Raw genomic sequence first — 24,933 nt, forward strand, 5'->3', positions numbered from 1 at the left:
CTGCTGCTGCTGCCACCGTCCGCCATCACCCAGACTAAGTAAGTGAGACCTCTAAAATTCGGAAGGAGGGGGGCTGGCAGTGGACGAGAGGGAGGGAGGAAGGGAGGCACGACGACCCTGGAACTGTGAGCGAGGGGGGATCCTGGAACTGGGAGGGAGGGGGATCCTGGAAGTGGAAGGGAGACCCTGAAAATCGGGGATCTGGGGGGGCGGGAGGGGGACCCTGACACTTGGAGGGAAGGAGATACCTCAGGGCAGTTTGGGGGGGGGGCTGTTGGATCACTTGGGGGGGTTGAAGGGGGGGAGCGATGGAGACCTCAGGGGTGGTGGAGGGGTGGGCGGTGGCGGCAACATGGGGGGGGCGTGGCATTGCAGCGAGGGCGTCAGGACAGGGGGCTGGCACTGGACGGGAGGAAGAGGGGGGGGGCCCTGCCATACACTCTCATTCTCACAAACACACTCGCACCCAGTCTCAATCTCTCTCTGTCACACACACACACTCTCGCACATTCACACTCTCTCTCTCTCTCTCTCTCTCACACACACTCTCTCAAACATACACACTCCGAGGAAAACCTTGCTAGTGCCCATTTCATTGTGTTCAGAAACGGGCCTTTTTTCTAGTCTTTCATAAACTGTAAGAATGTGTTCTTTTTTTTCTTCTTCCAGAAATGTACTGAACACCCATCCTGTTGATTTGAATAAACTTTACTGAAGGGTGCTTGAATTTCAAGGCATAAAAGTGGGTTAAAATATTTGTTTTGTTGTAGGCTGGTAAACATGCATCTTTACTCTTGAAATTTTTACTTATAGTGATCATTCAGGATATGTACGGCCTGCACCTGTCCCTCGTAGTTTGAACAGTGACATTTCATATTTTGGTGTTGGAGGGAAACAAGCCGTCTTTTTTGTTGGACAGTCAGCCAGAGTAAGTATATGATTTTGTTCTTGTCTTTATTGTGGCTTTCTGTCCTATTGGAAGATTACCTGTGTATCATACATCCTCCGAAGAAAAGCAGGACAGTTGATTCTCACATGTGGATGACGTCATCCACGATGCCCAGTGCAGAATGCTGCCTAGCATAATACAGCTTTAAGAGCTCACAGCAGCCCTCCCATTGTGCTGTGCATGTACAAGTGTCTTCCCACACGTCTTGTGAGTGCAGGACCACTAGTCTCTTCTCATCTGGAGTGAGGAGAGGATGCGTTTATCATGGCTCCTCACAGCGTCTTTGCATTTACTTATTTTCAAAGTGATTTTTGTGCCATCCCTAGCAGGTTTTTTTTCAGGCTAGAGTTGCCTTCTTTCCCTATTTGGAACTTTTTCAACTCTTTCCCTTACATTTTTTTTAGTTTATTTTTTCCCATGTAAAGTTTTTCCTTTCTTTTTCTTGGGCTTACAAGGCCCTCTTAGGTCTGAGCTTTGGTTGGCTACTACACCTATTTCTTTTTAGTGATCTGCCCCTTTTGATATCACCATAGAGTGGTTTGATTTGGCCATGCCGTCATCGAAGGTTCCCAGTGAATTTACGCGCTGTGCTCGGTGCAATAGGACCATCTCTGGAGCTGAAACCCATTCCTGGCGTATCTGGTGTTTGGTGGCCAGACCATAACTTTATCCAACTGTATTCTTTGTTTGCATATTCAATAAAGAACACAGAAATCCATAGAGCCTCAAAAAGAGAAAACAACTTTTGGAGCCAGGTTTGGGTCATTGATGATGTCATCGACATCAACGTAGGCACTTGCACCAATATAGGGTACTTTGGTCCCCATGGCTGCTAGACCTGTGTCCAATGCTGAGACTGGACGTTCATAGAGCAAGTCTCTGCTTGCCTCGAGGCCAACCATTGTTCAGGGCCCCCGGGACCCATAAGTATCGGACCCGACATCGTCCTCATCAACACTGAGGGGTGTCAATGCTTGGCATTGGGGAAGGCCAAGAAGCTCAAGCATGGACCCCCTCGACACATGGTGCTGGGAGCACCGAGACATCCAGTACTTGAGAAGCATCGGCACCGGAAGGAGTGCTCCCCTTTCTTCAAGGAGGTGCCTGTATGGAGGTCTCCATGTAGCCAGGACCAGATACCCGAGGTGACACTAGAGGTTCAGCAGGCTGTCTCTGACCTGATGCCTCACCCAGCCTTTCCTGACATCAACCCTTGATGAGCGCATTTGGGCTGTACTCCAGGAGCACTTGGTGGGGCTTCTTCAGTAGAGTGCATTGGCATCAGGGGGTGCTTGTGCCAGCCATGCCTCTACCTGCTGCTTCGTAGGGCCCTTAGCCTGCAGTGAGGTCTCTGGTGCCGCATACGGTATTGGTGTCGACAGTTGCCCATGTGAGTACCCCTTCGTCGATGGAAGAAGCTTTTCCAGAGTCTAGAGGAAGCTGGAAACCACAAGCTGGTAAGCCTTACTTTGGTTATTGGAAAAGTAATGGAAATGATGCTGAAGGAAAGAATAGTGAATTTCCTAGAATCCAATAGGTTACAAGATCTAAGACGGCAGGGTTTTATCAAAGGTAAATCGTGCCAAACAAATCTGATAGAATTCTTTGACTAGGTGACCAGAAAATTGGTTCGAAGATGTGTGCTAGATGTAATCTACTTAATTTCAGCAAAGCCTTTGACATGGTTCCTCATAGGAGGCTCTTGCTAAAGTTAGAACGCAAAGTGGTGAACTGGATTAGAAATTGGTTGACAAACGCCAAAGGGTGGGTTAATGGAATTCAATCAGAGGAAGGTAAGATGAGTAGCTTTTGGATCGGAGCTAGGGCCAATTCTGTTCAATATATTTGAGCTACATTGCCAAAGTGTTAGAAGGTAAGGTTTGCCTTTTTGTGGATGATACCAAGATTTGTAACAGAGTGGACACCCCGGAGGGAGTGGAAAACATGAAAATGGATCTGCAAAAGAAGAATTGTTTAATGTGTGTACATTAAAATTCAGTGCAAAGAAGTGCAGAGTGATGCATTTAGGGCTTCCTTGGATTTCTATTTCCTGTGTGTTAGGAGGTGAGAGGCTGATATGCACAGATTGGGGGGACCTTGGGGTGATAGTATCTGAGGATCTGAAGGTGATGAAACAGTGTGACAAGGCAGTGGCTGTAGCCAGAAGGATGCTAGGCTGTATAGAGAAGAGGCATAACCAGCAGAAGGAAAGAGGTGATGCCCCTGTGCAAGTCATTGGTGAAGCCACATTTGGAGAATTGTGTTCAGTTTTGGAGGCCGTATTTTGCTAAGGATGTAAAAAGATTTGAAGCAGTTCAGAGGAATGTGACAAAAATGGTATGGGGCTTGTGCCAAAAGGAGTTTGAGAAGAGACTGGAAGACCTGAATTTGTATACCTTAAAGGCGAGGAGGGACAGGGGAGATATGCTACAGACGTTAAAATACTTGAAAGGTATTAATATAGAAACAAATATTTTCTAGAGAAGGGAAAATGGTAAAACTAAAGGACTTGAATTGTTGCGGAGTGGTAGACTTAGGAGTAATGTCAGGAAATTCTTTTTCACAGAGAGGGTGATTGTTGGCTGGAATGCCCTCCTGAGAGAGGTGGTGGAGATAAAAACCATGACGGAATTCAAAAAGGCATGGAATGAACACAAGAGGATCTCTAATTAGAAAATAAATGGTGGACCATGCCTTGCTGCTTGCTCAGCTTCAATCTCTGGGAGTTCCTGGTACTGTATTGAACTGGTTTCATTTGTTTCTTACTGATCATTTTTATTTTTTATTTTTTTCATGTTTCTGTCAATAGTGTAGTTTTCAGGTAATAAGGCTTTAACTTGTGGAGTACCATGGGGTTCTGTACTTTCTCCTCTGTTGCTCAACATTATTTTTGAATTCTCTCGCAGCATTTATTCAAGATTTCTTTTTATATGTATGTAGATGATATTTTGTTACTTTTTTAAAGTCAGTCCATTGAATTTAGATTTATTGCCTCTACAGCATTTCTCCGAGGACAAGCAGGCTGCTTGTTCTCACTGATGGGTTGACGTCCTCGGCAGCCCCCTCCATCGGAAAGTTTACTAGCAAAGGCCTTTGCTAGTCCTCGCGCGCCCATGCGCACTGCGCATGCGCAGCCGTCTTCCCGCCCGAAACCGGCTCGAGCCGGCCAGTCTTCTTTCGTCCGCGCTCGGTACGGTCGTGTTACGCCATTCGTGCCCCAGAGAGTCGACCTCGCGCGTCCTTTTCGACGTGTTTTTTCCTTGTTTTCTAACAAAAAGTTCGGGAAGCGCTCCGGAAGTGTTCCGGAAGACCCTTTCGGGTTTTCTGCCCTTCCCGTAATTTCTCAGTTTTTTTGCCCCGTAAGTTTTCTTTCGTCATCGGGGTAGGCCTCTTTTGGCCTCGGTCGAGATTTTCTCCCTCTAAATTTTTGGTGCTTCAATTTTCGCCATTTCGGCTTTTGATTTCGCCGGCGTGATTTTTCCGCCCATGACATCGAAGCCTTCCAGCGGCTTCAAGAAGTGCACCCAGTGCGCCCGGGTAATCTCGCTCACTGATAGGCACTCTGCGTGTCTTCAGTGTCTAGGGGCCCAGCACCGCCCTCAGAACTGCAGTCTGTGCTCTCTGTTACAAAGGCGGACTCAGGTAGCGAGATTGGCCCAGTGGAACGTTTTGTTCTCGGGCTCTTCATCGGCACCGGAGGCATCGAGTGCATCGACGTCGTCAGCGTCCGGACCATCTTCCTTGGCTGCCGCTCCATCGACTGCATCGAGGCATCGGGCCTCTGCATCGGCGCCGAGGCATCGGGCGACTGTATCGACGTCGGTGGTACCGAGACTTCGTCTGCTGATGTCGTCGGACGGAGGTGCATCGTCAGGAGTGCAGGTGAGGGCTGTCCATTCCCCTGCTGGTGGCGGTGAGCCTTCGGGTGGGTCTCCTCCTACCCTGAGGGCTCCTGCGGTACAGCCCCCCGGGATCGACCCTCTTCGGTCTCGGCCCCGAGGAAGCGACGGATGGATTCTACGTCCTCCTCGTCGGTGCCGGGGAGCTCCGGTGACATGCTTCGGAAGAAGTCGAAGAAGCATCGACACCGGTCTCCTCCCCGTGTCGGCACCGAGAGCTCTGGGTCGCTGAGGGATTCGGCACCCAGCAGGCATCGGCACCGAGAGGACCGCTCACCCTCTGTTCAGGAGGTGTCGATGCGCTCCACTCTGGACAGCCCGGAACAGCCTCCTCGCCCGGAACAGGTTCTGACGTCGACGCCTGCATCGACCTCTCAGCCTTTTTCTGCAGCCACTCTAAACGAGAGCCTCCGGGCCGTTCTCCCAGAGATTCTGGGAGAGCTGTTGCGCCCTACCCCTCCGGTACCGGCGGTGCTTGCGCCTCCGGTACCGTCGAGCGTGGCGCCGGCTGGCCCATCGCCCAGGTTGAGGTCCCCGACGTCGGTACCGCGTGCGGTGCCGACCGCGGCTACCTCCCAGGAAGGCTCCCCGACTACGTCGGCGGAGGGAGCTTCGCCGATGCGGGCGAGGGAGTCTACCTCTCGACGCCCCCACCGTGGACGGGGTTCCACCGAGTCGAGCAGGGCGAGGTTGCAGACACAGGTTCGTGAACTTGTGTCTGACACCGAGGGTGAGGCCTCGTGGGAGGAAGAGGAAGATCCCAGATATTTCTCTGACGAGGAGTCTGAGGGTCTTCCTTCAGATCCCACTCCCTCTCCTGAGAGACAGCTTTCTCCTCCCGAGAGTCTGTCTTTCGCTTCCTTTGTCCGGGAGATGTCTACGGCCATCCCCTTCCCGGTGGTTGTGGAGGACGAGCCCAGGGCTGAAATGTTTGAGCTCCTGGACTATCCTTCTCCACCTAAGGAAGCGTCCACTGTTCCCTTGCACCATGTCCTGAAAAAGACATTGCTTGCGAACTGGACCAAGCCACTAACTAATCCCCACATTCCCAAGAAGATTGAGTCCCAGTACCGGATCCATGGGGACCCAGAGCTGATGCGCACTCAGTTGCCTCATGACTCTGGAGTTGTGGATCTGGCCCTAAAGAAGGCTAAGAGTTCTAGGGAGCATGCTTCGGCGCCCCCGGGCAAAGACCCTAGAACCTTAGACTCCTTTGGGAGGAAGGCCTACCATTCTTCTATGCTCGTGGCCAAGATCCAGTCTTACCAGCTCTACACGAGCATACACATGCGGAACAATGTGCGGCAGTTGGCGGGCTTGGTTGATGCTCTTCCCCCTGAGCAAGCCAAGCCTTTTCAGGAGGTGGTCAGGCAGCTGAAGGCGTGCAGAAAATTCCTGGCCAGAGGAGTTTATGACACTTTTGATGTTGCGTCCAGGGCCGCTGCTCAAGGTGTGGTGATGCGCAGGCTCTCATGGCTGCGTGCCGCCGACCTGGAGAATAGACTCCAGCAGCGGATTGCGGACTCGCCTTGCCGTGCGGACAACATTTTTGGAGAAAAAGTCGAGCAGGTGGTAGAGTCTCTCCACCAGCGGGACACCGCATTCGACAAGTTCTCCCGCCGGCAGCCTTCAGCCTCTACCTCTACAGGTAGAAGATTTTTCGGGGGAAGGAAGACTGGTCCCTATGCTTCTGGTAAGCGTAGGTACAATCCTCCTTCCCGACAGCCTGCGGCCCAGGCTAAGCCCCAGCGCGCTCGCTCTCGTCAGCAGCGTGCGCCTCAGCAAGGCCCCGCGGCTCCCCAGCAAAAGCAAGGGGCGAGCTTTTGACTGGCTCCAGCAGAGCATAGCCGACATCCAAGTGTCAGTGCCGGGCGACCTGCCGGTCGGGGGGAGGTTGAAAGCTTTTCACCAAAGGTGGCCTCTCATAACCTCCGATCAGTGGGTTCTCCAAATAGTCCGGCAGGGATACACCCTCAATTTGGCATCAAAACCTCCAAATTGCCCACCGGGAGCTCAGTCTTACAGCTTCCAGCACAAGCAGGTACTTGCAGAGGAACTCTCCGCCCTTCTCAGCGCCAATGCGGTCGAGCCCGTGCCATCCGGGCAAGAAGGGCTGGGGTTCTATTCCAGGTACTTCCTTGTGGAAAAGAAAACAGGGGGGATGCGTCCCATCCTAGACCTAAGGGCCCTGAACAAATATCTCGTAAAAGAAAAGTTCAGGATGCTTTCCCTGGGCACCCTTCTCCCCATGATTCAGCAAAACGATTGGCTATGCTCTCTGGACTTGAAGGATGCCTACACACACATCCCGATACTGCCAGCTCACAGACAGTATCTGCGATTTCAGTTGGGCACACGCCACTTCCAGTACTGTGTGCTACCCTTTGGGCTCGCCTCTGCGCCCAGGGTGTTCACAAAGTGCCTAGCTGTGGTAGCAGCGGCACTCCGCAGGCTGGGGGTGCACGTGTTCCCTTATCTCGACGATTGGCTGGTGAAGAACACGTCCGAGGCAGGAGCCCTGCAGTCCATGCAGATGACTATTCGCCTCCTGGAGCTGCTGGGGTTTGTGATAAATTACCCAAAGTCCCATCTTCTCCCAGTGCAGAAACTCGAATTCATAGGAGCTCTGCTGGATTCTCGGACGGCTCGCGCCTATCTCCCAGAGGCGAGAGCCAACAACTTGTCCCTCGTCTCGCGGGTGCGAGCGTCCCAGCGGATCACAGCTCGGCAGATGTTGAGATTGCTGGGCCACATGGCCTCCACAGTTCATGTGACTCCCATGGCCCGCCTTCACATGAGATCTGCTCAATGGACCCTAGCCTCCCAGTGGTATCAGGCTGCTGGGGGTCTAGAGGACGTGATCCACCTGTCCACGAGTTTTCTCGAATCCCTTTATTGGTGGACGATTTGGTCCAATTTGACTCTGGGACGCCCCTTCCAAATTCCTCAGCCACAAAAAGTGCTGACCACGGATGCGTCCCTCCTGGGATGGGGAGCTCATGTCGATGGGCTTCACACCCAAGGGAGTTGGTCCCTCCAAGAACGCGATCTACAGATCAATCTTCTGGAGTTGCGAGCGATCTGGAACGCTCTGAAGGCTTTCAGAGATCGGCTGTCCCACCAAATTATCCAAATTCAGACAGACAACCAGGTTGCCATGTACTATGTCAACAAGCAGGGGGGCACCGGATCTCGCCCCCTGTGTCAGGAAGCCGTCAGCATGTGGCTCTGGGCTCGCCGTCAAGGCATGGTGCTCCAAGCCACATATCTGGCAGGCGTAAACAACAGTCTGGCCGACAGGTTGAGCAGGATTATGCAACCTCACGAGTGGTCGCTCAATTCCCGTGTGGTACGACAGATCTTCCAGGCGTGGGGCACCCCCCTGGTGGATCTCTTCGCATCTCGAGTGAACCACAAAGTCCCTCAGTTCTGTTCCAGGCTTCAGGCCCACGGCAGACTGGCATCGGATGCCTTCCTCCTGGATTGGGGGGAGGGTCTTCTGTATGCTTATCCTCCCATTCCTCTGGTGGGGAAGACTTTGTTGAAACTCAAGCAAGACCGAGGCACCATGATTCTGATTGCTCCTTTTTGGCCGCGTCAGATCTGGTTCCCTCTTCTTCTGGAGTTATCCTCCGAAGAACCGTGGAGATTGGAGTGTTTTCCGACCCTCATCACGCAGGACGAAGGGGACTCTTCTGCATCCCAGCCTCCGGTCCCTGGCTCTCACGGCCTGGATGTTGAGAGCGTAGACTTTGCCTCTTTGGGTCTGTCAGAGGGTGTCTCCCGCGTCTTGCTTGCTTCCAGGAAAGATTCCACTAAGAGGAGTTACTTCTTTCTATGGAGGAGGTTTGCCGTCTGGTGTGACAGCAAGGCCCTAGCTCCTCGCTCTTGTCCTACACAGACCCTGCTTGAATACCTTCTGCACTTGTCTGAGTCTGGTCTCAAGACCAACTCTGTAAGAGTTCACCTTAGCGCAATTAGTGCATACCATTACCATGTGGAAGGTAAGCCGATCTCAGGACAGCCTTTAGTTGTTCGCTTCATGAGAGGTTTGCTTTTGTCAAAGCCCCCTGTCAAGCCTCCTACAGTGTCATGGGATCTCAACGTTGTTCTCACCCAGCTGATGAAACCTCCTTTTGAGCCACTGAATTCCTGCCATCTGAAGTACTTGACCTGGAAGGTCATTTTCTTGGTGGCAGTTACTTCAGCTCGTAGAGTCAGTGAGCTTCAGGCCCTGGTAGCCCAGGCCCCTTACACCAAATTTCATCATAACAGAGTAGTCCTCCGCACTCACCCTAAGTTCTTGCCAAAGGTCGTGTCGGAGTTCCATCTGAACCAGTCAATTGTCTTGCCAACATTCTTTCCCCGTCCTCATTCCTGCCCTGCTGAACGTCAGCTGCACACATTGGACTGCAAGAGAGCATTGGCCTTCTACCTGGAGTGGACACAGCCCCACAGACAGTCCGCCCAATTGTTTGTTTCTTTTGATCCCAATAGGAGGGGAGTGGCTGTAGGGAAACGCACCATATCCAATTGGCTAGCAGATTGCATTTCCTTCACTTACACCCAGGCTGGGCTGACTCTTGAGGGTCATGTCACGGCTCATAATGTTAGAGCCATGGCTGCGTCGGTAGCCCACTTGAAGTCAGCCTCTATTGAAGAAATTTGCAAAGCTGCGACGTGGTCATCTGTCCACACATTCACATCTCATTACTGCCTGCAGCAGGATACCCGACGCGACAGTCGGTTCGGGCAGTCAGTTCTTCAGAACCTGTTTGGGCTTTAGGATCCAACTCCACCCCCCGAGGGCCCTGTTTGTTCTGTTCCAGGCTGCACTCTCAGTTAGTTGGTAAATTTTTTAGGTCAATCTCAGTTATGTCCTCGCCGTTGCGAGGCCCAATTGACCATGGTTGTTGTTTTGAGTGAGCCTGGGGGCTAGGGATACCCCATCAGTGAGAACAAGCAGCCTGCTTGTCCTCGGAGAAAGCGAATGCTACATACCTGTAGAAGGTATTCTCCGAGGACAACAGGCTGATTGTTCTCACAAACCCGCCCGCCTCCCCTTTGGAGTTGAGTCTTCCCTTGAAGTGTATTGTTTTGCTACATACTGGACTGGCCGGCTCGAGCCGGTTTCGGGCGGGAAGACGGCTGCGCATGCGCAGTGCGCATGGGCGCGCGAGGACTAGCAAAGGCCTTTGCTAGTAAACTTTCCGATGGAGGGGGCTGCCGAGGACGTCAACCCATCAGTGAGAACAATCAGCCTGCTGTCCTCGGAGAATACCTTCTACAGGTATGTAGCATTCGCTTTATTGCATCTCATTCTAAATTGAGTTGAGACGGTGGCTTGTTGGCTTTCTAGTCATCTTACGCCACCTATTCTTTATTGTTGATACTGTAATTGTTCAGGTTTCTAGTTTTTGTTATCTAGGAGTGTTTCTTGACTTTAGTCTCTCTTTTGAACCTCAGGTGTTCAAGCTTTGTAAATGATTTTTTCTTATTGCGTCAATTATAGTCGGTTCATTCACTTTATGATCATAATACATTTCATTTATTAATCCTGTCTTTTGTTTATGACCAGATTAGATTATTGTGTATGCTTAAGGTATGAAAATCTTTTTCAAAGAAAATATTACCAAAATATGCTTAAATATATGTTCTAATATTAAATTATATCAAACATATAAAAGACAAGTGACCGACTCACCCGCAAATGCGCAGTAGACACTTCCCTCTCTGTCCCGCCCTCGCGTCAAGATGTGATGACATCAGAGGGCGGAACAGAGAGGGAAACAGATGCTGCCGGCCTGCCGCTGGAGAGCCTGGAGACGAAGGAAAGGAACATCGCCGGCGCACCAACCTCCACCCTCCCCCCATCCCCGATGCCGCCGCTCCCTCCCCCTCCCTATCCCTGCACTGACATGACAGCGCCACTCATCTCCGTGTGGAAGTGCTGCAGGCAGCAGCAGAGTGATCTGCTGCTGCCTGCAGCGCTTTCACACAGAGGTGAGAGGCGCTCTCATGACAATGCAGGGGGCCCGGCACGGAGGGGGGAGGGAGCGGCCGCGAAGAGGGTAGCTGGACATGTGGGGAGGGCAGGGGGGAGAGAGGAGGGTTGCTGGACATCGGGAGAGAGCAGGGCAGAGAGGAGGGTTGCTGGACATGGGGGGAGGGCAGGGGAGAGAACAGGGTGGGGGGAGGGAGGCCAAGGGAAAGAGGAGGGTTGCTCGATATGGGGGGAGGGCATGGGAGAGAGGAGGGTCGGTGGATGGGATGAGGCCAGGGGAGACAGGAGGGCTGCTGGACTTGGGGGGGAGGCAGGGGAGAGAGGAGGGTTGCTGGACATGGGGGGAGGACAGGGGGGAGAGGAGGGTTGCTGGACATGGGGGGAGGGCAGGGGAGAAAGCAGGATTGGTGGGCAGGGGAGAGAGCAGGGTTGGTGGGCGGGGGGAGGCCAAGGGAAAGAGGAGGATTGCTGGATATGGGGGGAGAGCAGGGGAGAGAGGATGGTTGGTGGACGGGGGGAGGCCAGGGGATACAGGAGGGCTGTTAGACATGGGGGGGGAGGGCAGGGGAGAGAGCAGGGTTGCTGGACATGGATCAGGGGAGGGGAGGGGAAGGGAGAGAGGAGGTTTGCTGGACATGGAGGTGAGAATTACAAATCTCGCCCGTTTTAACAGGCTTAACGGCTAGTATATGAATATATTGTGAAAGGTGCTCAGTTCACACATCAGTCATAATAAACATGACTGGCTGAGTAGAGAACGAACATTGTACCCTTGGTGTTCTCAATTGTATAGGATCAAACGTATTGTCCCTATAAAGCATCTAGCAACAGAGAACATTGAATAGTAAACTATACACATGCTATGAATAGCAAAGAAATATATTGTACGAGATTACATCAAACAATATTAGTACTAAGTCAAGGTGCTTATATTAAATATACATATTCATTTCTCATATTGCATAGGCTAGAACAGGGTGCTAAACAGATATTAAAACACTATTTTGATGAAATATGTCTGATGATTAAATCGCTATGTTCCCTTCTAAAAGCTGAAAAGCTCTCGTGGGCAACCCGCTGTGTATGAGTAATTTACCTGTAAGCTTTTTCAGTGTTGTAATGAGTGCCAATTGCGCAGGGATGGATTCACACCCAGTCCAAAAAGTGCTTCCCCCAAAATGACCGATATTCATGAAGTGTGAAAAAAAATTAAAAAAAAATATATTGTATCAAAATGATTACAAAACTATACGTCTCATCCTGATAGTCCTCTACTCAGCCAGTCACGTTTATTATGACTGACGTGTGAACTGAGCACCTTTCACAATATATTCATATATATAATTTAATATTAGAACATATTTTAAGCATATTTTGGTAACATTTTCTTTGAAAAAGATTTTCATATGTTAAGCATACATAATTGAATGAAGAGGTATGTGTTTATTTGTATAATTTCCTATCGATATAGTTTGTGGCTCAGAAGATTAGATTATTGCAATATTATTTATTTGGGGATTTCTAAGTCTTTGCTTAAGAGGCTATTTTTCGTCTTTGTGATTTACTGAAATCTGATCATGTTATGCCTCTTTTGAAGAATCATCATTGGTTTACATTTTGTGTTCAGTTTGAAGTCCTGCTTTTGGCTTTTAAGGCTCTTCGTCAAGGTACACCTTCCTATCTGTCATTATTGACTGTTCCTTACTCTCCAGCGTGGGTACTGCGGTCTATTTAACGACCATCATTTGGTCCTACATGGGCTGTGCAGGGCTTAAATGGAGATAACTCATCGAGATGCGTTCTTTGTGTCCCCTTATTTATGGAATAATATGCCTCTTTTGGTACGTAGTGAACTAAATGTGTTAGAAATTTAAATCTTTACTTAAAGCCTGGTTGTTTCAACAGGCTTGTGTGTGATGTCCAGCATAAAGGGTGCTAATACCTGATTGTGGGTTTTTTATTTTTGGTTGTGTATTTTTTCTTGTGTGCTTGGTTTCTTTCCTGTAATGTTTTGGAGTTCCTTTTCTTAATTTTTCTTTGTTGTTTTCATTAGTTTAACTACTTTGCCCTGTTGTCAGATAAAGCGTTATATCAAGAATCAAATAAATATAATAGATGGCAACTCTGGCTGTGCTGAGCACGTTTTACGGTCTGAGTCCCGTATGTGGCAATCCGGTTTAGGATGGGCTGAAGAGGGCAGTGCCAGGCAGACTTTTAGGGTCTGTCTTCCGCAGTTGACAAGACGGATTTGGATAGGCTGAAGTGGGCTTCAACGGCAACTTCAGTAGTTGGGAACTAAGGACAAGATCGGGTGGATTTCTGCACCCTTGTCATCTATGAGGTTTTTGGGTAAGCCGAAGAGGGGTTCCTAGTACTCACAGAGGCGTAGGTACATTCCTCCTCTTCGCCTCTCTCAGCAAGCTCATCCCCAGCCTACTTATTCACTTCAACAGCATGCGCCTAAGACCCAGCCGGCTTCCTAGTCAAAACAACGGACAAGTTTTTGATTGGCAGCAGCAGAGCATAGCCGCAATCAAAGTAAATGTCCCAGACAACTTACTGGTGGAAGGGAGGCTGAGTTTGTTCCAAGAAAGGTGGCCCCTTGTAACCTCCAACCAGTGGATTATTCAGATAGTCCAGAGAAAAGTTCAGGATGGTTTTGTTGGACATTCTTCTCCCAATGATTGAGGCTCAAAATTGGCTATGCTCTATGGACTTAGATACCTACACGCATATCCCGATTCTTCCAGTCCATAGGAAGTATCTCAGATTTTGGGTGGGAACATATCACTTTCAGTACCGTGTGCTGCCATTTGGCCTTGTGTCAGCACGCAGGGTCCACTAAATGTCTAGCGTTAGTTGCAGTTTCGCTACACAGACTTCGAATTATCTACCTGGATGATTGGCTGGTAAAGAGCACGTCAAAGGTGTCTATGCGGAGAATGATTTGGGTGCTGGAGTTACTAGGGTTTGTTTTAAATTACCCCAAGTCCCATCTGCTCCCAGTTCAGCAATTGGAATTCATTGGAGTCCTGCTAGATACACAGCAGGCATGAGCCTTTTTACCTGTGCTGAAGGCAGATGCGCTAGTTGCCATCATCACTCGGGTTCGAGCTAGCAAGTCATTGCTCTGCAGGTGTTGAGCTTACTGGGCCACATGGCCTCCATGGTACATGTCTCTCCTTTGGCATGTCTACACATGAGAATCACCCAGTGCACCTTTAGCTTCCCAGTGGTTTCAGGCCTCAGGGAACCTAGCGGATGTCATCCGAGTCACTCCAGTTAGTTCAGTCTCTGCTCTGGTAGACAATTTGATCCAATTTGACCATGGGACTTCCGGTCCAAATTCCTTGGCCCCAGAAGGAGCCAACGGATGCATCCCACCTGGGGTAGGTAGCTCACTTAGTTGGGCTTCACACTCGAGGTGCTGTGCCAGCTCAGGAGACAGATCTTCACATCAGCCTTCTGGCGCTACGGGCAATGTGGAATACTCTAAAGGCTTTCAGAGATTGGTCGTTCAAACAAATTGTACTTATTCAAATGAAGAATCAGGTTGCAATTGCGATGTATTACATCAACAAGCAGGGAAGTATTGGATCCTACCCTCTGTGTCAAAAGGCTACCTGGATGTGGCAGTGGGCTGTCTGGAACAGGACAGTTGTCAGAGCCACGTACCTGGTGGGCAAATCCAACAGCCTGGCCACAGACTGAGCAGGGTCATGCAACCACATGAAGTGGTCACTCAGCATGGGTGTTGTATGCAAGATTTTCCAAGAGTGGGGCACACCCTTGGTGGATCTCTTTTTGCCACTCCTTACAACCACAAAGTCCTTCAGTTCTCCAGGCTCAAAGCACATGGCAGTCTAGAGTTGAATGCCTTCCTCCTCCATTTTAAGAATGGTCTTCTGTATGCATATCCTCCCATCACTCTCGTGGGCAAGACTTTTTGCTAAAACTCAAGCAAGACCAGGAAACCATGATCCAGATCACCCCATATTGGCCCAGGCAGATCTGGTTCTCATTTCTACTGGAGGTATCCTCTGAAGATCCTGAGAAATTGGCATCTTTTCTAACCCTCATCATGCAGAACAAGGGATCTCTTCTACATCCCAGCCTGGATGTTGAGAGCTTAGAATTTGCATCCTTGCCTCTCCCAGATGGTGTCTCCAGAGTCTTGTTAGCTTCTAGGAAAGATTCCACTAAGAGGTGTTATTCTTTCAAATGGAGGAGGTTTGCTGCCTGGCGTGAGGGCAAAGTCTTAGATAACACTCTTGCCCTACACAGTCCCTGCTTGAATACTTTCTACACCTCTCTGGTCTCAAGATCAACTCTTTAAGGGTTCACCTCGGTGCAATTAATGCTTATCATCACTGTGTAGAGGGTAAAGCCCATCTGTGGACAGCCTCTATTTGTTTGCTTAATGAGAGGTTTGCTTTTGACAAAGTTGCATATTGAACCTCCCAGTGTGTAATGGGACCTCAATATTGTCCTGATACAGCTGTTGAAAGCTCCTTTTGAGCTGCTAGATTCCTGTCCACTGAAGTACTTGACCTGGAAGGTCTTTGTTTTTAGTGGCAGTTACTTCAGCTCGCTGGGTCAATGAGCTTTCAAGTCTTGGTAGCGAATCTACCTTATACAAAGTTTCACCCACAACTGAGTAGTTCTCCACACGCACCCTAATTTCCTGTAGTGTTGGAGTTCCATCTGAATCATTCAATCGCCCTTCCAACATTCGTTCCCAAACCTCTTGAAAGCGCACTGTACACCTTGAACTTGAGGCAAGCATTGGCCTTTTACCTGGAGCAGACTAAGCCCTATTGACTGTTCGCACAGCTTTTTGTTTCTTTTGATCCCAACAGGATGGGAATCACCATTGGAGGGAATGCACAATTTCCAATTGGTTAGTAGATTACATATCTTTTACTTAGGCCCAAGCTGGGCTGACTCTTGAGGGTCAAGTTAAGGCTCACAATGTCAGAGCCATAGTGGCATTGGTAGCCCACTTGAGATCAGCCTCAATTGAAGACATTTGCAAGGCTGCAATGTGGTCTTCATCCCACTATTGCCTTGAGCAAGATACTCAATGTGATTGTCGGTTTGGACAGACAGTTCTGTAGAATTCGTTTTGGGTTTAGAATCCAACTCCACCCTGCTAGGCCTGTTTTGTTCTGTTCCAGGCTGCACTCTCACAATCAGTGTGTATATAGTTTCAGGTTAATTGTCTTATGACCTTACTGGTACTATTGTTTCCAGTGAACCTGGTAGCTAGGGATTCCCACATATGAGAAGCAACTGGCCTGCTTATCCTTGGAGAAAGTGAAGATACTTACATGTAGCAGGTATTCTCTGAGGACAGCAGGCCATTTACTCTCATGTACCCTCCCACCTCCCTTTGGAGTTTTCTTATGTATGTGTATTGCTGTACTGGTGGTCCTGCACCCGTGAGATTGGCGGGAAGGCACTTGCGCAGTGGGAGCGCTGTTGTGAACTCTTAAAGCTGTATTGTGCTAGGCAGTGTTCCTTACCGGGCACCATGGATGACATCACTCACTTGAGAATTAATGGCCTGCTATCCTCGTAGAATACTTGCTACAGGTAAGAAGTATTTTTGCTTCACCATACTGCCAGTAAAAGTTATCAGTTAAGGGTGGCTGTATTACCTTTCGTGGTTTCTATGCATTTTACCCTGTTTTTATTAATGTGTTGTTTCCATTTGTTCATTTGCATATCTGAACTCTTTTTCTCTAGCAGAGAGATAAGGTACACAGGTACTTGGACAGCTTGGTGTACTTGTGCTGTGAAGCATAGGAGCCAACTCTTCAAAATTATTGGGGGGGGCTAAGCCCAATGGAAATGACCCCTCCATGAACACAAACAAGGAAGTTTTCTCAATATTCGGGGTGCTCAAGCACCCACAGCACCCACAGAGTTGGCTCCAATGCTGTGAAGTGAGTTAGTAGATGTTATGCATGCCCAGATTCAGCTCATCCAGGAAAAGAGGGAAACAATTGTCACTCTTCCTTAAGCATTTTTTTTTTTTTTTTGCTGTTGCAGTTATCTAGTCATTCAGTATGTTCTAACAAATTGTAGATGGGTTCAGCAGTTTGTGAACCTACTAGGAGATTCATTGTAGTTGAACATTTTTTTATAATTTTTTTTAAAATTCAAATTAAACAGATGATAAGTAAGCCTATCGAATCTCAAGATGTGCATGAGCTTATTCTGTCCAAAGAGGATTTTGAGAAAAAGGAGAGAAATAAAGAATCAATATATAGTGGATTTATTAGAAATCGAAAGGTAAGAACCTCAAATTCATTTTTTTAAAATTTTCATTTAAACAAACTTTCCTTTCAATGTCAAAGCTATAAAAGAGGTAGGATGTACATAAGGTAAAGAGAGAAAGTTTTATGGGGGATGTTGTTTAAATAACTGATGACCATGCACTCAGTTAGAATGATGTTTGTACCTGTTACTAAAAATAGTTCTTTTTCTTGAGGTAGTATGGTTGTGTATTAAAACATTCTACACCAGTAGTGTGCTGCGTTTCTACTTCACAGTTTGGGAAATAGCATTTGTGTCAACTGATCTTAAGGTTACTTCCAAATTATCTTGTTTTTAAATGTAAACTTTTTGTTGTTTTTAAATCTTAATTTCCCCTTTCTATCAAAGTAATGTAATGAAATCTGGCCTCTGCAGTGTGGTCTGAGTATATATGATGATGCACGACTTGATTGACTTGGCAGCTACAACAGCAGTCCTGATACTTCCCTCCTGGAAAGACATCTTTGGTGCAAGAGGATACCATATCACTTGGAGGGCATGTCCTAGCTATAGGATTGCTTCATGCTAGACAAAGGCTATGCTTTCTTCTTAAGTGACCTTTCTTTTGGTCCATTTTCGGGAAAAAAAAAAGATACAAGTGAGAAACGCATAAAATCAAGCCATTGGGATGTAGGAGGTGCCAGCATTTTTAGTAGACTTGCCACACAGACATCCCAGCAGAGCAGTGGGGCACCCTAGACGGGGCACTACAATAGCCCTTATGGCTGCAGGTGTCGCATATATGGGTGGACTTTTGGTGCATTTTGGAGGTCTCTCATTCCGCCATAAGTATAGCATGTAAAGAGGGTTATGGGTCTGGGTTCCCCTCTGTACAGTGCACTGCACCAACCACTAGGCTACTCAGGGATTTCCTTGCTGCCTTAATAGGACTGGCTATAACATCTGATGCTGTGATAGAGCCAGGTATGTACTGTTTATTTTACATCTTTGGAGGGTGGGAAGGGGCAGTGACCACTGAGAGAGTAAAGGGAGAAGAGTCACGGTTGTATCACTCCAGTGGTTATCTGTTCATTTAGGGCAACATTTTGTGCCTTATTTGTTATAAACATAGGTCTCGACCAAAACGTCTCAGTTATAGCCCTGGACATTTTTGTGTTTTTCCATTATGGTAGAAAACCATCCAAGTGTTAAGAGTGCCCAAATCCTGCCCTCAAAAAGCCCCCTTGTGATTTGCACGCACTGCTGACAAATTGCATACCAAAATGTTTAGAATATGGGTTTCAAAAATACTGAGTTGAACGTTTTGGCAAGCAAAACATCCACATGCCAGTTTATGCCACTATTTGAATATCTTTCTGTTTTGAAAATGAGCCCCATAATCTCTTACCCACTGGTAGATAATCATTCATACCTCTGTGGCACTTGGTGCAAAAGACTGGATATCACCATCTTGCTGATTGACTGCTTTTTTTTTTTTCAGATTTAAAATCAAAGAATGCATCTCAGATGGGTGGGAGATTTAAGGGGTAGGTGGAATCAAATACTACTGGCTAATACTTTGTATAGGTAGCTCTCTCCTCCTCATAGAAAGGAAGTACATTTGTGCAAACTATTTCACTGACAAGCTTTATCATTTTAGCCACATAGAATTAAACAGTGTCTTTGTCATGTGCTTCAAATTTTCAAAGAGCTACAAGTTCCACAAAAATATTACAGCAAATGCATCACATTTGAGATCTGTTTAAAAAAAAAACACCTTTTGGTATGCAAGTGCTGTATTTCATTTAATTTCCCTGTTCTTTATAAACTGCAAACTGCATGTGTTAGGATGGCTTAGGAGGTTTTTACTAAGCTGCTTTAGCATTTTTAGCTCGTGGTAAACGCCGAGATGACCTTAGGAATATAATGGACATCTCGGCCTTTACCACCAGCTGATTTGTACAGTGAGCTAAAAATGCTACCGTGGCTTAGTAAAAGACCCCCTTAACGCAATGTGCAACAATTACAGAACTATGAAACCTCAGACTGCAAATTAAAATACAGTTACAGTATATATTTAATTAAATAGTCTACTATATTTGAAGTTCAAAGGAGATAACAAGTAACATACATAATAATACATGGAGAAATATACAGTATTATATATAATACATAGTGGGTTGCAAATCCTTCCTTCTCTCTTCTCTTCCTTTCCCTGCCATCTATGTCTGGGAGTTGAAGTTGAGGTTCTGCCTTAGCTGCAAAGCTAGCCTGGCATGAACCCACTCGATCTGAGCTTGGAAATACAAAGCATTGAGAATCCACTATGCAATATATATAATACTGTATATTTATCCATGTGCCTTCATTGCCCTACCTCCCCCACCCTCCTACGCACTCTCTTGCTCCTTCTGCTATCCGTGGGAGACATCAATCCCAACCCAGGTCCCCCACACCTGTCCTCGTCCTCGTCTCATCCATGCAAACGTTTCTGCAATATCTCCAATCTCATCTCTATTCCCCTCCTCCCCCCCTCCTCCCTCCCCTTCTCGTGCGCCCTGTGGAATGCCCGCTCGGTCTGCAACAAACTTTCCTTCACCCATGATCTCTTCATCTCCCATTCCCTTCAACTGCTCGCCCTAACTGAAACCTGGCTCACCCCTGACGACTTGGCCTCAGTCACGGCCCTATGCCACGGAGGTTATCTTTTCTCCCATTCTCCCCGCCAGTTGGCGTCGGCGTCGGGTTACTACTTTCGCCCTCCTGCAGTTTTCAACCTCTCCTCCTACCACAGTCTCACTGCTTCTCATCCTTTGAAGTTCACTCCATCCGTCTATTCTACCTGCTGCCACTCAGAGTTGCAGTCATTTACCGCCCCCCCTGATAAGTCCCTCTCTTCCTTCCTTACCGACTTCGATGCCTGGCTCTCCGTTTTTCTTGAGCCCTTGTCCCCATCCCTCATTCTTGGAGATTTTAACATACATACTGATAACCCATCCGACCCATACGCTTCTCAGTTCCTCACTCTAACCTCCTCCTTCAACCTCCAACTGAGCTCCACCACCCCTACTCACCAATCTGGCCACTGTCTTGACCTCGTCCTCTTCTCTACTTGCTCACCCTCCAATTTCTGCGCCTCAGCTCTTCCTCTCTCTGACCATCACCTGATCACCTTCACACTTCATCACCCTCTCCCTCAGTCCCGCCCAACACTAACCACTACTTCCAGGAATCTCCAGGCTGTCGACCCTCCCATCTTATCCTCTAGTATCTCTGATATCCTCCCTTCCATCATGTCCTCTGAGTCTGTTGACAAGGCTGCCTCCACATACATTGCCACTCTCTCCTCTGCTTTGGATGCCCTTGCACCATCCATCTCCCGTCCCACAAGGTGTACTAATTCCCAGCCTTGGCTGACCCCTTGCACCCGCTACCTTTGCTCCTGGGCCCGATTGGCTGAACGCCTCTGGAGGAAATCTCGCACCCATACTGATTTTCATTCACTACAAATTCATGCTATCCTCCTTCCAGTCCTCCCTATTCCTCGCCAAACAGGACTATTACACCCAATTGACTAATTCCCTCATCTCAAACCCTCGCCGTCTCTTCGCCACCCTTAACTCCCTCCTCAAAGTGCCCTCCGCTCCCACCCCCCTCACTCTCTCCTTAATCACTGGGTGACTACTTCCGCAACAAGGTGCAGAAGGTCCCTGACACCTTCAAGCATGCTGTAGTCACACCTCTCCTCAAAAAACCATCACTTGACCCTACTTGCCCCTCCAACTACCGCCCCATTTCCCCCCTACCCTTCCTCTCCAAGATACTTGAACGCGCCGTTCACAGCTGTTGCCTTGATTTTCTCTCTTCTCATGCCGTCCTCGATCCGCTTCAATCCGGCTTTCGCCCCCTTCATTCAATAGAAACGGCACTATCTAAAGTCTGCAATGACCTGTTCCTTGCCAAATCCAAAGGTCACTACTCCATCCTCATCCTCCTCGACCTATCCGCCACTTTTGACACTGTCAATCACAATTTACTCCTTGCCACTCTGTCCTCATTTGGGTTCCAGGGCTCTGTCCTCTCCTGGTTCTCCTCTTATCTCCCCCACTGTACCTTCAGAGTACATTCTCATGGCTCTTCCTCCACCCCCATCCCGCTCTCTGTTGGAGTTCCTCAAGGATCTGTCCTTGGACCCCTTCTTTTTTCAATCTACACCTCTTCCCTGGGCTCCCTGATTTCATCTCATGGTTTCCAATATCATCTTTATGCTGATGACACCCAGCTTTATCTCTCCACACCAGACATCACTGCGGAAACCCAGGCCAAAGTATCGGCCTGCTTATCCGACATTGCTGCCTGGATGTCCAACCGCCACCTGAAACTGAACATGGCCAAGACCGAGCTTATTGTCTTCCCACCCAAACCCACTTCTCCTCTCCTTCCACTCTCTATCTCAGTAGATAACACCCTCATCGTCCCCGTCTCATCTGCCCGCAACCTCGGAGTCATCTTCGACTCCTCCCTCTCCTTCTCTGCACATATCCAGCAGACAGCCAAGACCTGTCGCTTCTTCCTCTTCAACATTAGCAAAATTCGCCCTTTCCTCTCTGAGCACACCACCAGAACTCTCATCCACTCTCTCATTACCTCTTGTCTTGACTACTGCAACCTACTCCTCACTGGCCTCCCACGTTGCCATCTATCCCTCCTTCAGTCCGTTCAGAACTCTGCTGCATGCCTTATCTTCCGCCTGGACCGATATACTCACACCACCCCTCTCCTCAAATCACTTCACTGGCTTCCGGTCAGGTACCACATACAGTTCAAGCTTCTCCTACTAACCTACAAATGCACTCGATCTGCAGCCCCTCCCTACCTCTCTACCCTCATCTCCCCTTACATTCCTACCCGTAACCTCCGCTCTCAAGACAAATCCCTCCTTTCAGTACCCTTCTCCACCACTGCCAACTCCAGGCTCCGCCCTTTCTGCCTCACCTCACCCCATGCTTGGAATAAACTCCCTGAGCCCATTCGCCAGGCCCCCTCCCTGCCCATCTTCAAATCCTTGTTCAAAGCCCACCTCTTCAATGTCGCCTTTGGCATCTAACCACTATACCTCTATTCAAGAAATCTAGACTGCCCCAACTTGACATTTCGTCCTTTAGATTGTAAGCTCCTTTGAGCAGGGACTGTCCTTTCTGTTAAACTGTACAGCGCTGCGTAACCCTAGTAGCGCTCTAGAAATGTTAAGTAGTAGTAGTAAATATATACTGTAATTGTATTTTAACTTGCATTCTGAGGTTTCATAGTTCTGTAATTGTTGCACATTGCATTAAGGGGGTCTTTTACTAAGCAATGGTAGCATTTTTAGCTCACTGTACAAATCAGCTTGTCCTTGCCTTTCTCAGGGCACCATAGAAGTCTGCCTAGTACTGTTCTTATACTAACTTCTGAAGCTAACATCGAAGCCCCTTAAAATTTACACTCCAGCCCATCCCTATCTAGTCACGATCCGGGGGCCATAGAAGTCTGCCCAGCTCCCGTTTTGTTTCCAATTACCGGCGTTGCCACCCAATCTCCGCTAAGATTTCACGGAACCATTCCTTCTAAACAGGATTCCTTTGTGTTTATCCCACGCATGTTTGAATTCCATTACCGTTTTCATCTCCACTACCTCCCGTGGGAGGGCATTCCACATATCCACCACCCTCTCCGTGAAAAAATACTTCCTTACATTAGTCCTGAGTCTGCCCCCCTTCAACCTCAATTCATGTCCTCTAGTTCTACCGCCTTCCCATCTCCGGAAAAGGTTTGTTTGCGGATTAATACCTTTCAAATATTTGAACGTCTGTATCATATCTCCCCTGTTTCTCCTTTCCTCTAGGGTATACATGTTCAGGTCAGCAAGTCTCTCCTCATATGTCTTGTAATGCAGATCCCATACCATTTGTTAATATGGATTGGAGCTTGAGTATCCACTGGAATGGTGGTAAGCCAGGTTACAGGACTTAGGTCAGCAGAGAAGCCTTGACTAGGCCTGATAACCCACTAATGGCATGACAGTTGAGAACCTGCAAACGCAGGACTATATGATGAAGTCTTAATAGAACCTGAAACAAATTACAAATTGAATATAGCATATATGATGATAGAATAATAGATAAAAATGGTTTGTAAAATCTAGCTTGTATTTCTATAACATGGCACACAGGTCATAAGATTATATAAAAATAGATTGTGAAACTGGATGTTTCTATAAAAGATAAAAACAAGATGTTCAGGGTGACGGGAAAGATGCGAGGTTTTGAAATAGCAAAAGCAAGAGATGTTTACCGGAAAAGACAGTTGGGTACAGATGGACACCTGGCCGGAAAAGAAATGTTTCAAAATAACTAGAACAGGAAAGAGTTGGTACAAGATGGTACAAAGAGTACAAATCAACATCTGCCGGAAAAGGGAAAAAAATTGGTACAGAGATATTGGCCAATAAGATGAAAAAATAGGTACTGGCATAAGCCTCTATAGAGATTTGTGCCTATAAAAGAGCTAACATTCAGACAGAAAAGTTAGAAGCTTCTTCAACACTTGACCGACAGCAGAGCTCTGTGCATTCGAACCTAGATGTATGTATTAAACTGAAGACTTTATCTTGGTAAGAATAAACAAAATCTTATTCCTGAAAATTATCTTTGTCTTTATTCCTACATACTGTATTATATGTGCTTTTTCCTTATTATCTGCTATACACAAATAAGCCACACTCACTGAACCACAAAGAGTAGAATAAAAACATATATATATATGTGGGAACATAAATGGCCCAGGATACACCTAGATCCAGAAAGGCAGAAAGCAGTGGTTATGGGAATTAGCTTCGAATTGCGGCGGCTGATGCCTCCCCAGAACAGACCCCCCTGGTATTGGAGGGAAACTGTAAAGAACCTTTTGGATGAACTTAAGATGTTTACTCCCCCATGTGGAAGAGTCCAGAAGGGGTCTAAAAGAGGTCCATTTAAACACATTTTTGTAGCTTTTCTTTGCACTGCTTCAATTCTTTTTACATCCTTAGCAAGATACGGCCTCCAAAACTGAACACAATACTCCAAGTGGGGCCTCACCAACGACTTATTCAGGGGCATCAACATCTCCTTTCTTCTGCTGGTCACACCTCTCTCTATACAGTCTAGCAACCTTCTAACTACGGTCATCGCCTTGTCACACTGTTTCGTCGCCTTCAGACCCTCAGATACTATCACCCCAAGATCCCTCTCCCTGTCTGTACATATCAGACTCTCACTGCCTAACACATATGTCTCCCGTGGATTTCTACTCCCTAAGTGCATCACTTTGCATTTCTTCGCATTGAATTTGAATTGCCAAACCTTAGACCATTCACATATGAAGGCATCATCATCAAGGGGAATGGTAGCCTATGGAAGAGGACGTAAAATATCAGAAATGACTCAGACAGGCTATTTATGTCACCATGCTTTGCACCAAACAATGACACCTTAACAGTGCTCTGGGAAATTGACAGTTGGACTGTTTTCTTTTTTTTTTTTTAAGAGAAGGTGTGGGAAATGAATTCTAGGAAGAAAGATACAAGCAGGTATCATCACCATCCATATCAGATGATGGCATTCAGAGAGAGAGGTGGGGGCAGAGGGTGAAGAACAGGTTATGACTGATGCCTATATTGTCGGCCATCAATATCCCTGAAATTAATTTTTCAAATATGATTTTGTCAGACACACAGATGCAGTTATTACAAAAATGGTTAAAATTTGTCCCCGCTACTCCTTAAGAACCTCTTCAATCAA

General features: G+C 47.7%; 1 protein-coding gene across 2 annotated transcripts in view; it reads left to right on the top strand.

Moving 5' to 3' along the window:
- The window catches only part of SMCHD1 (structural maintenance of chromosomes flexible hinge domain containing 1), a 735,404-nt gene that overhangs the window by 62,731 nt on the left and 647,740 nt on the right, over nt 1–24,933 (top strand). For both annotated transcript variants that reach the window (XM_030213010.1, XM_030213015.1), the window contains exons 6-7: nt 814–928; nt 17,030–17,149. In XM_030213010.1, coding sequence (XP_030068870.1) covers nt 814–928; nt 17,030–17,149 — 235 coding nt within the window. The remainder of the gene's footprint in view (nt 1–813; nt 929–17,029; nt 17,150–24,933) is intronic.

The sequence above is a fragment of the Microcaecilia unicolor genome, chromosome 1 (genome assembly GCF_901765095.1).
Source record: "Microcaecilia unicolor chromosome 1, aMicUni1.1, whole genome shotgun sequence".
Taxonomy (NCBI): domain Eukaryota; kingdom Metazoa; phylum Chordata; class Amphibia; order Gymnophiona; family Siphonopidae; genus Microcaecilia; species Microcaecilia unicolor.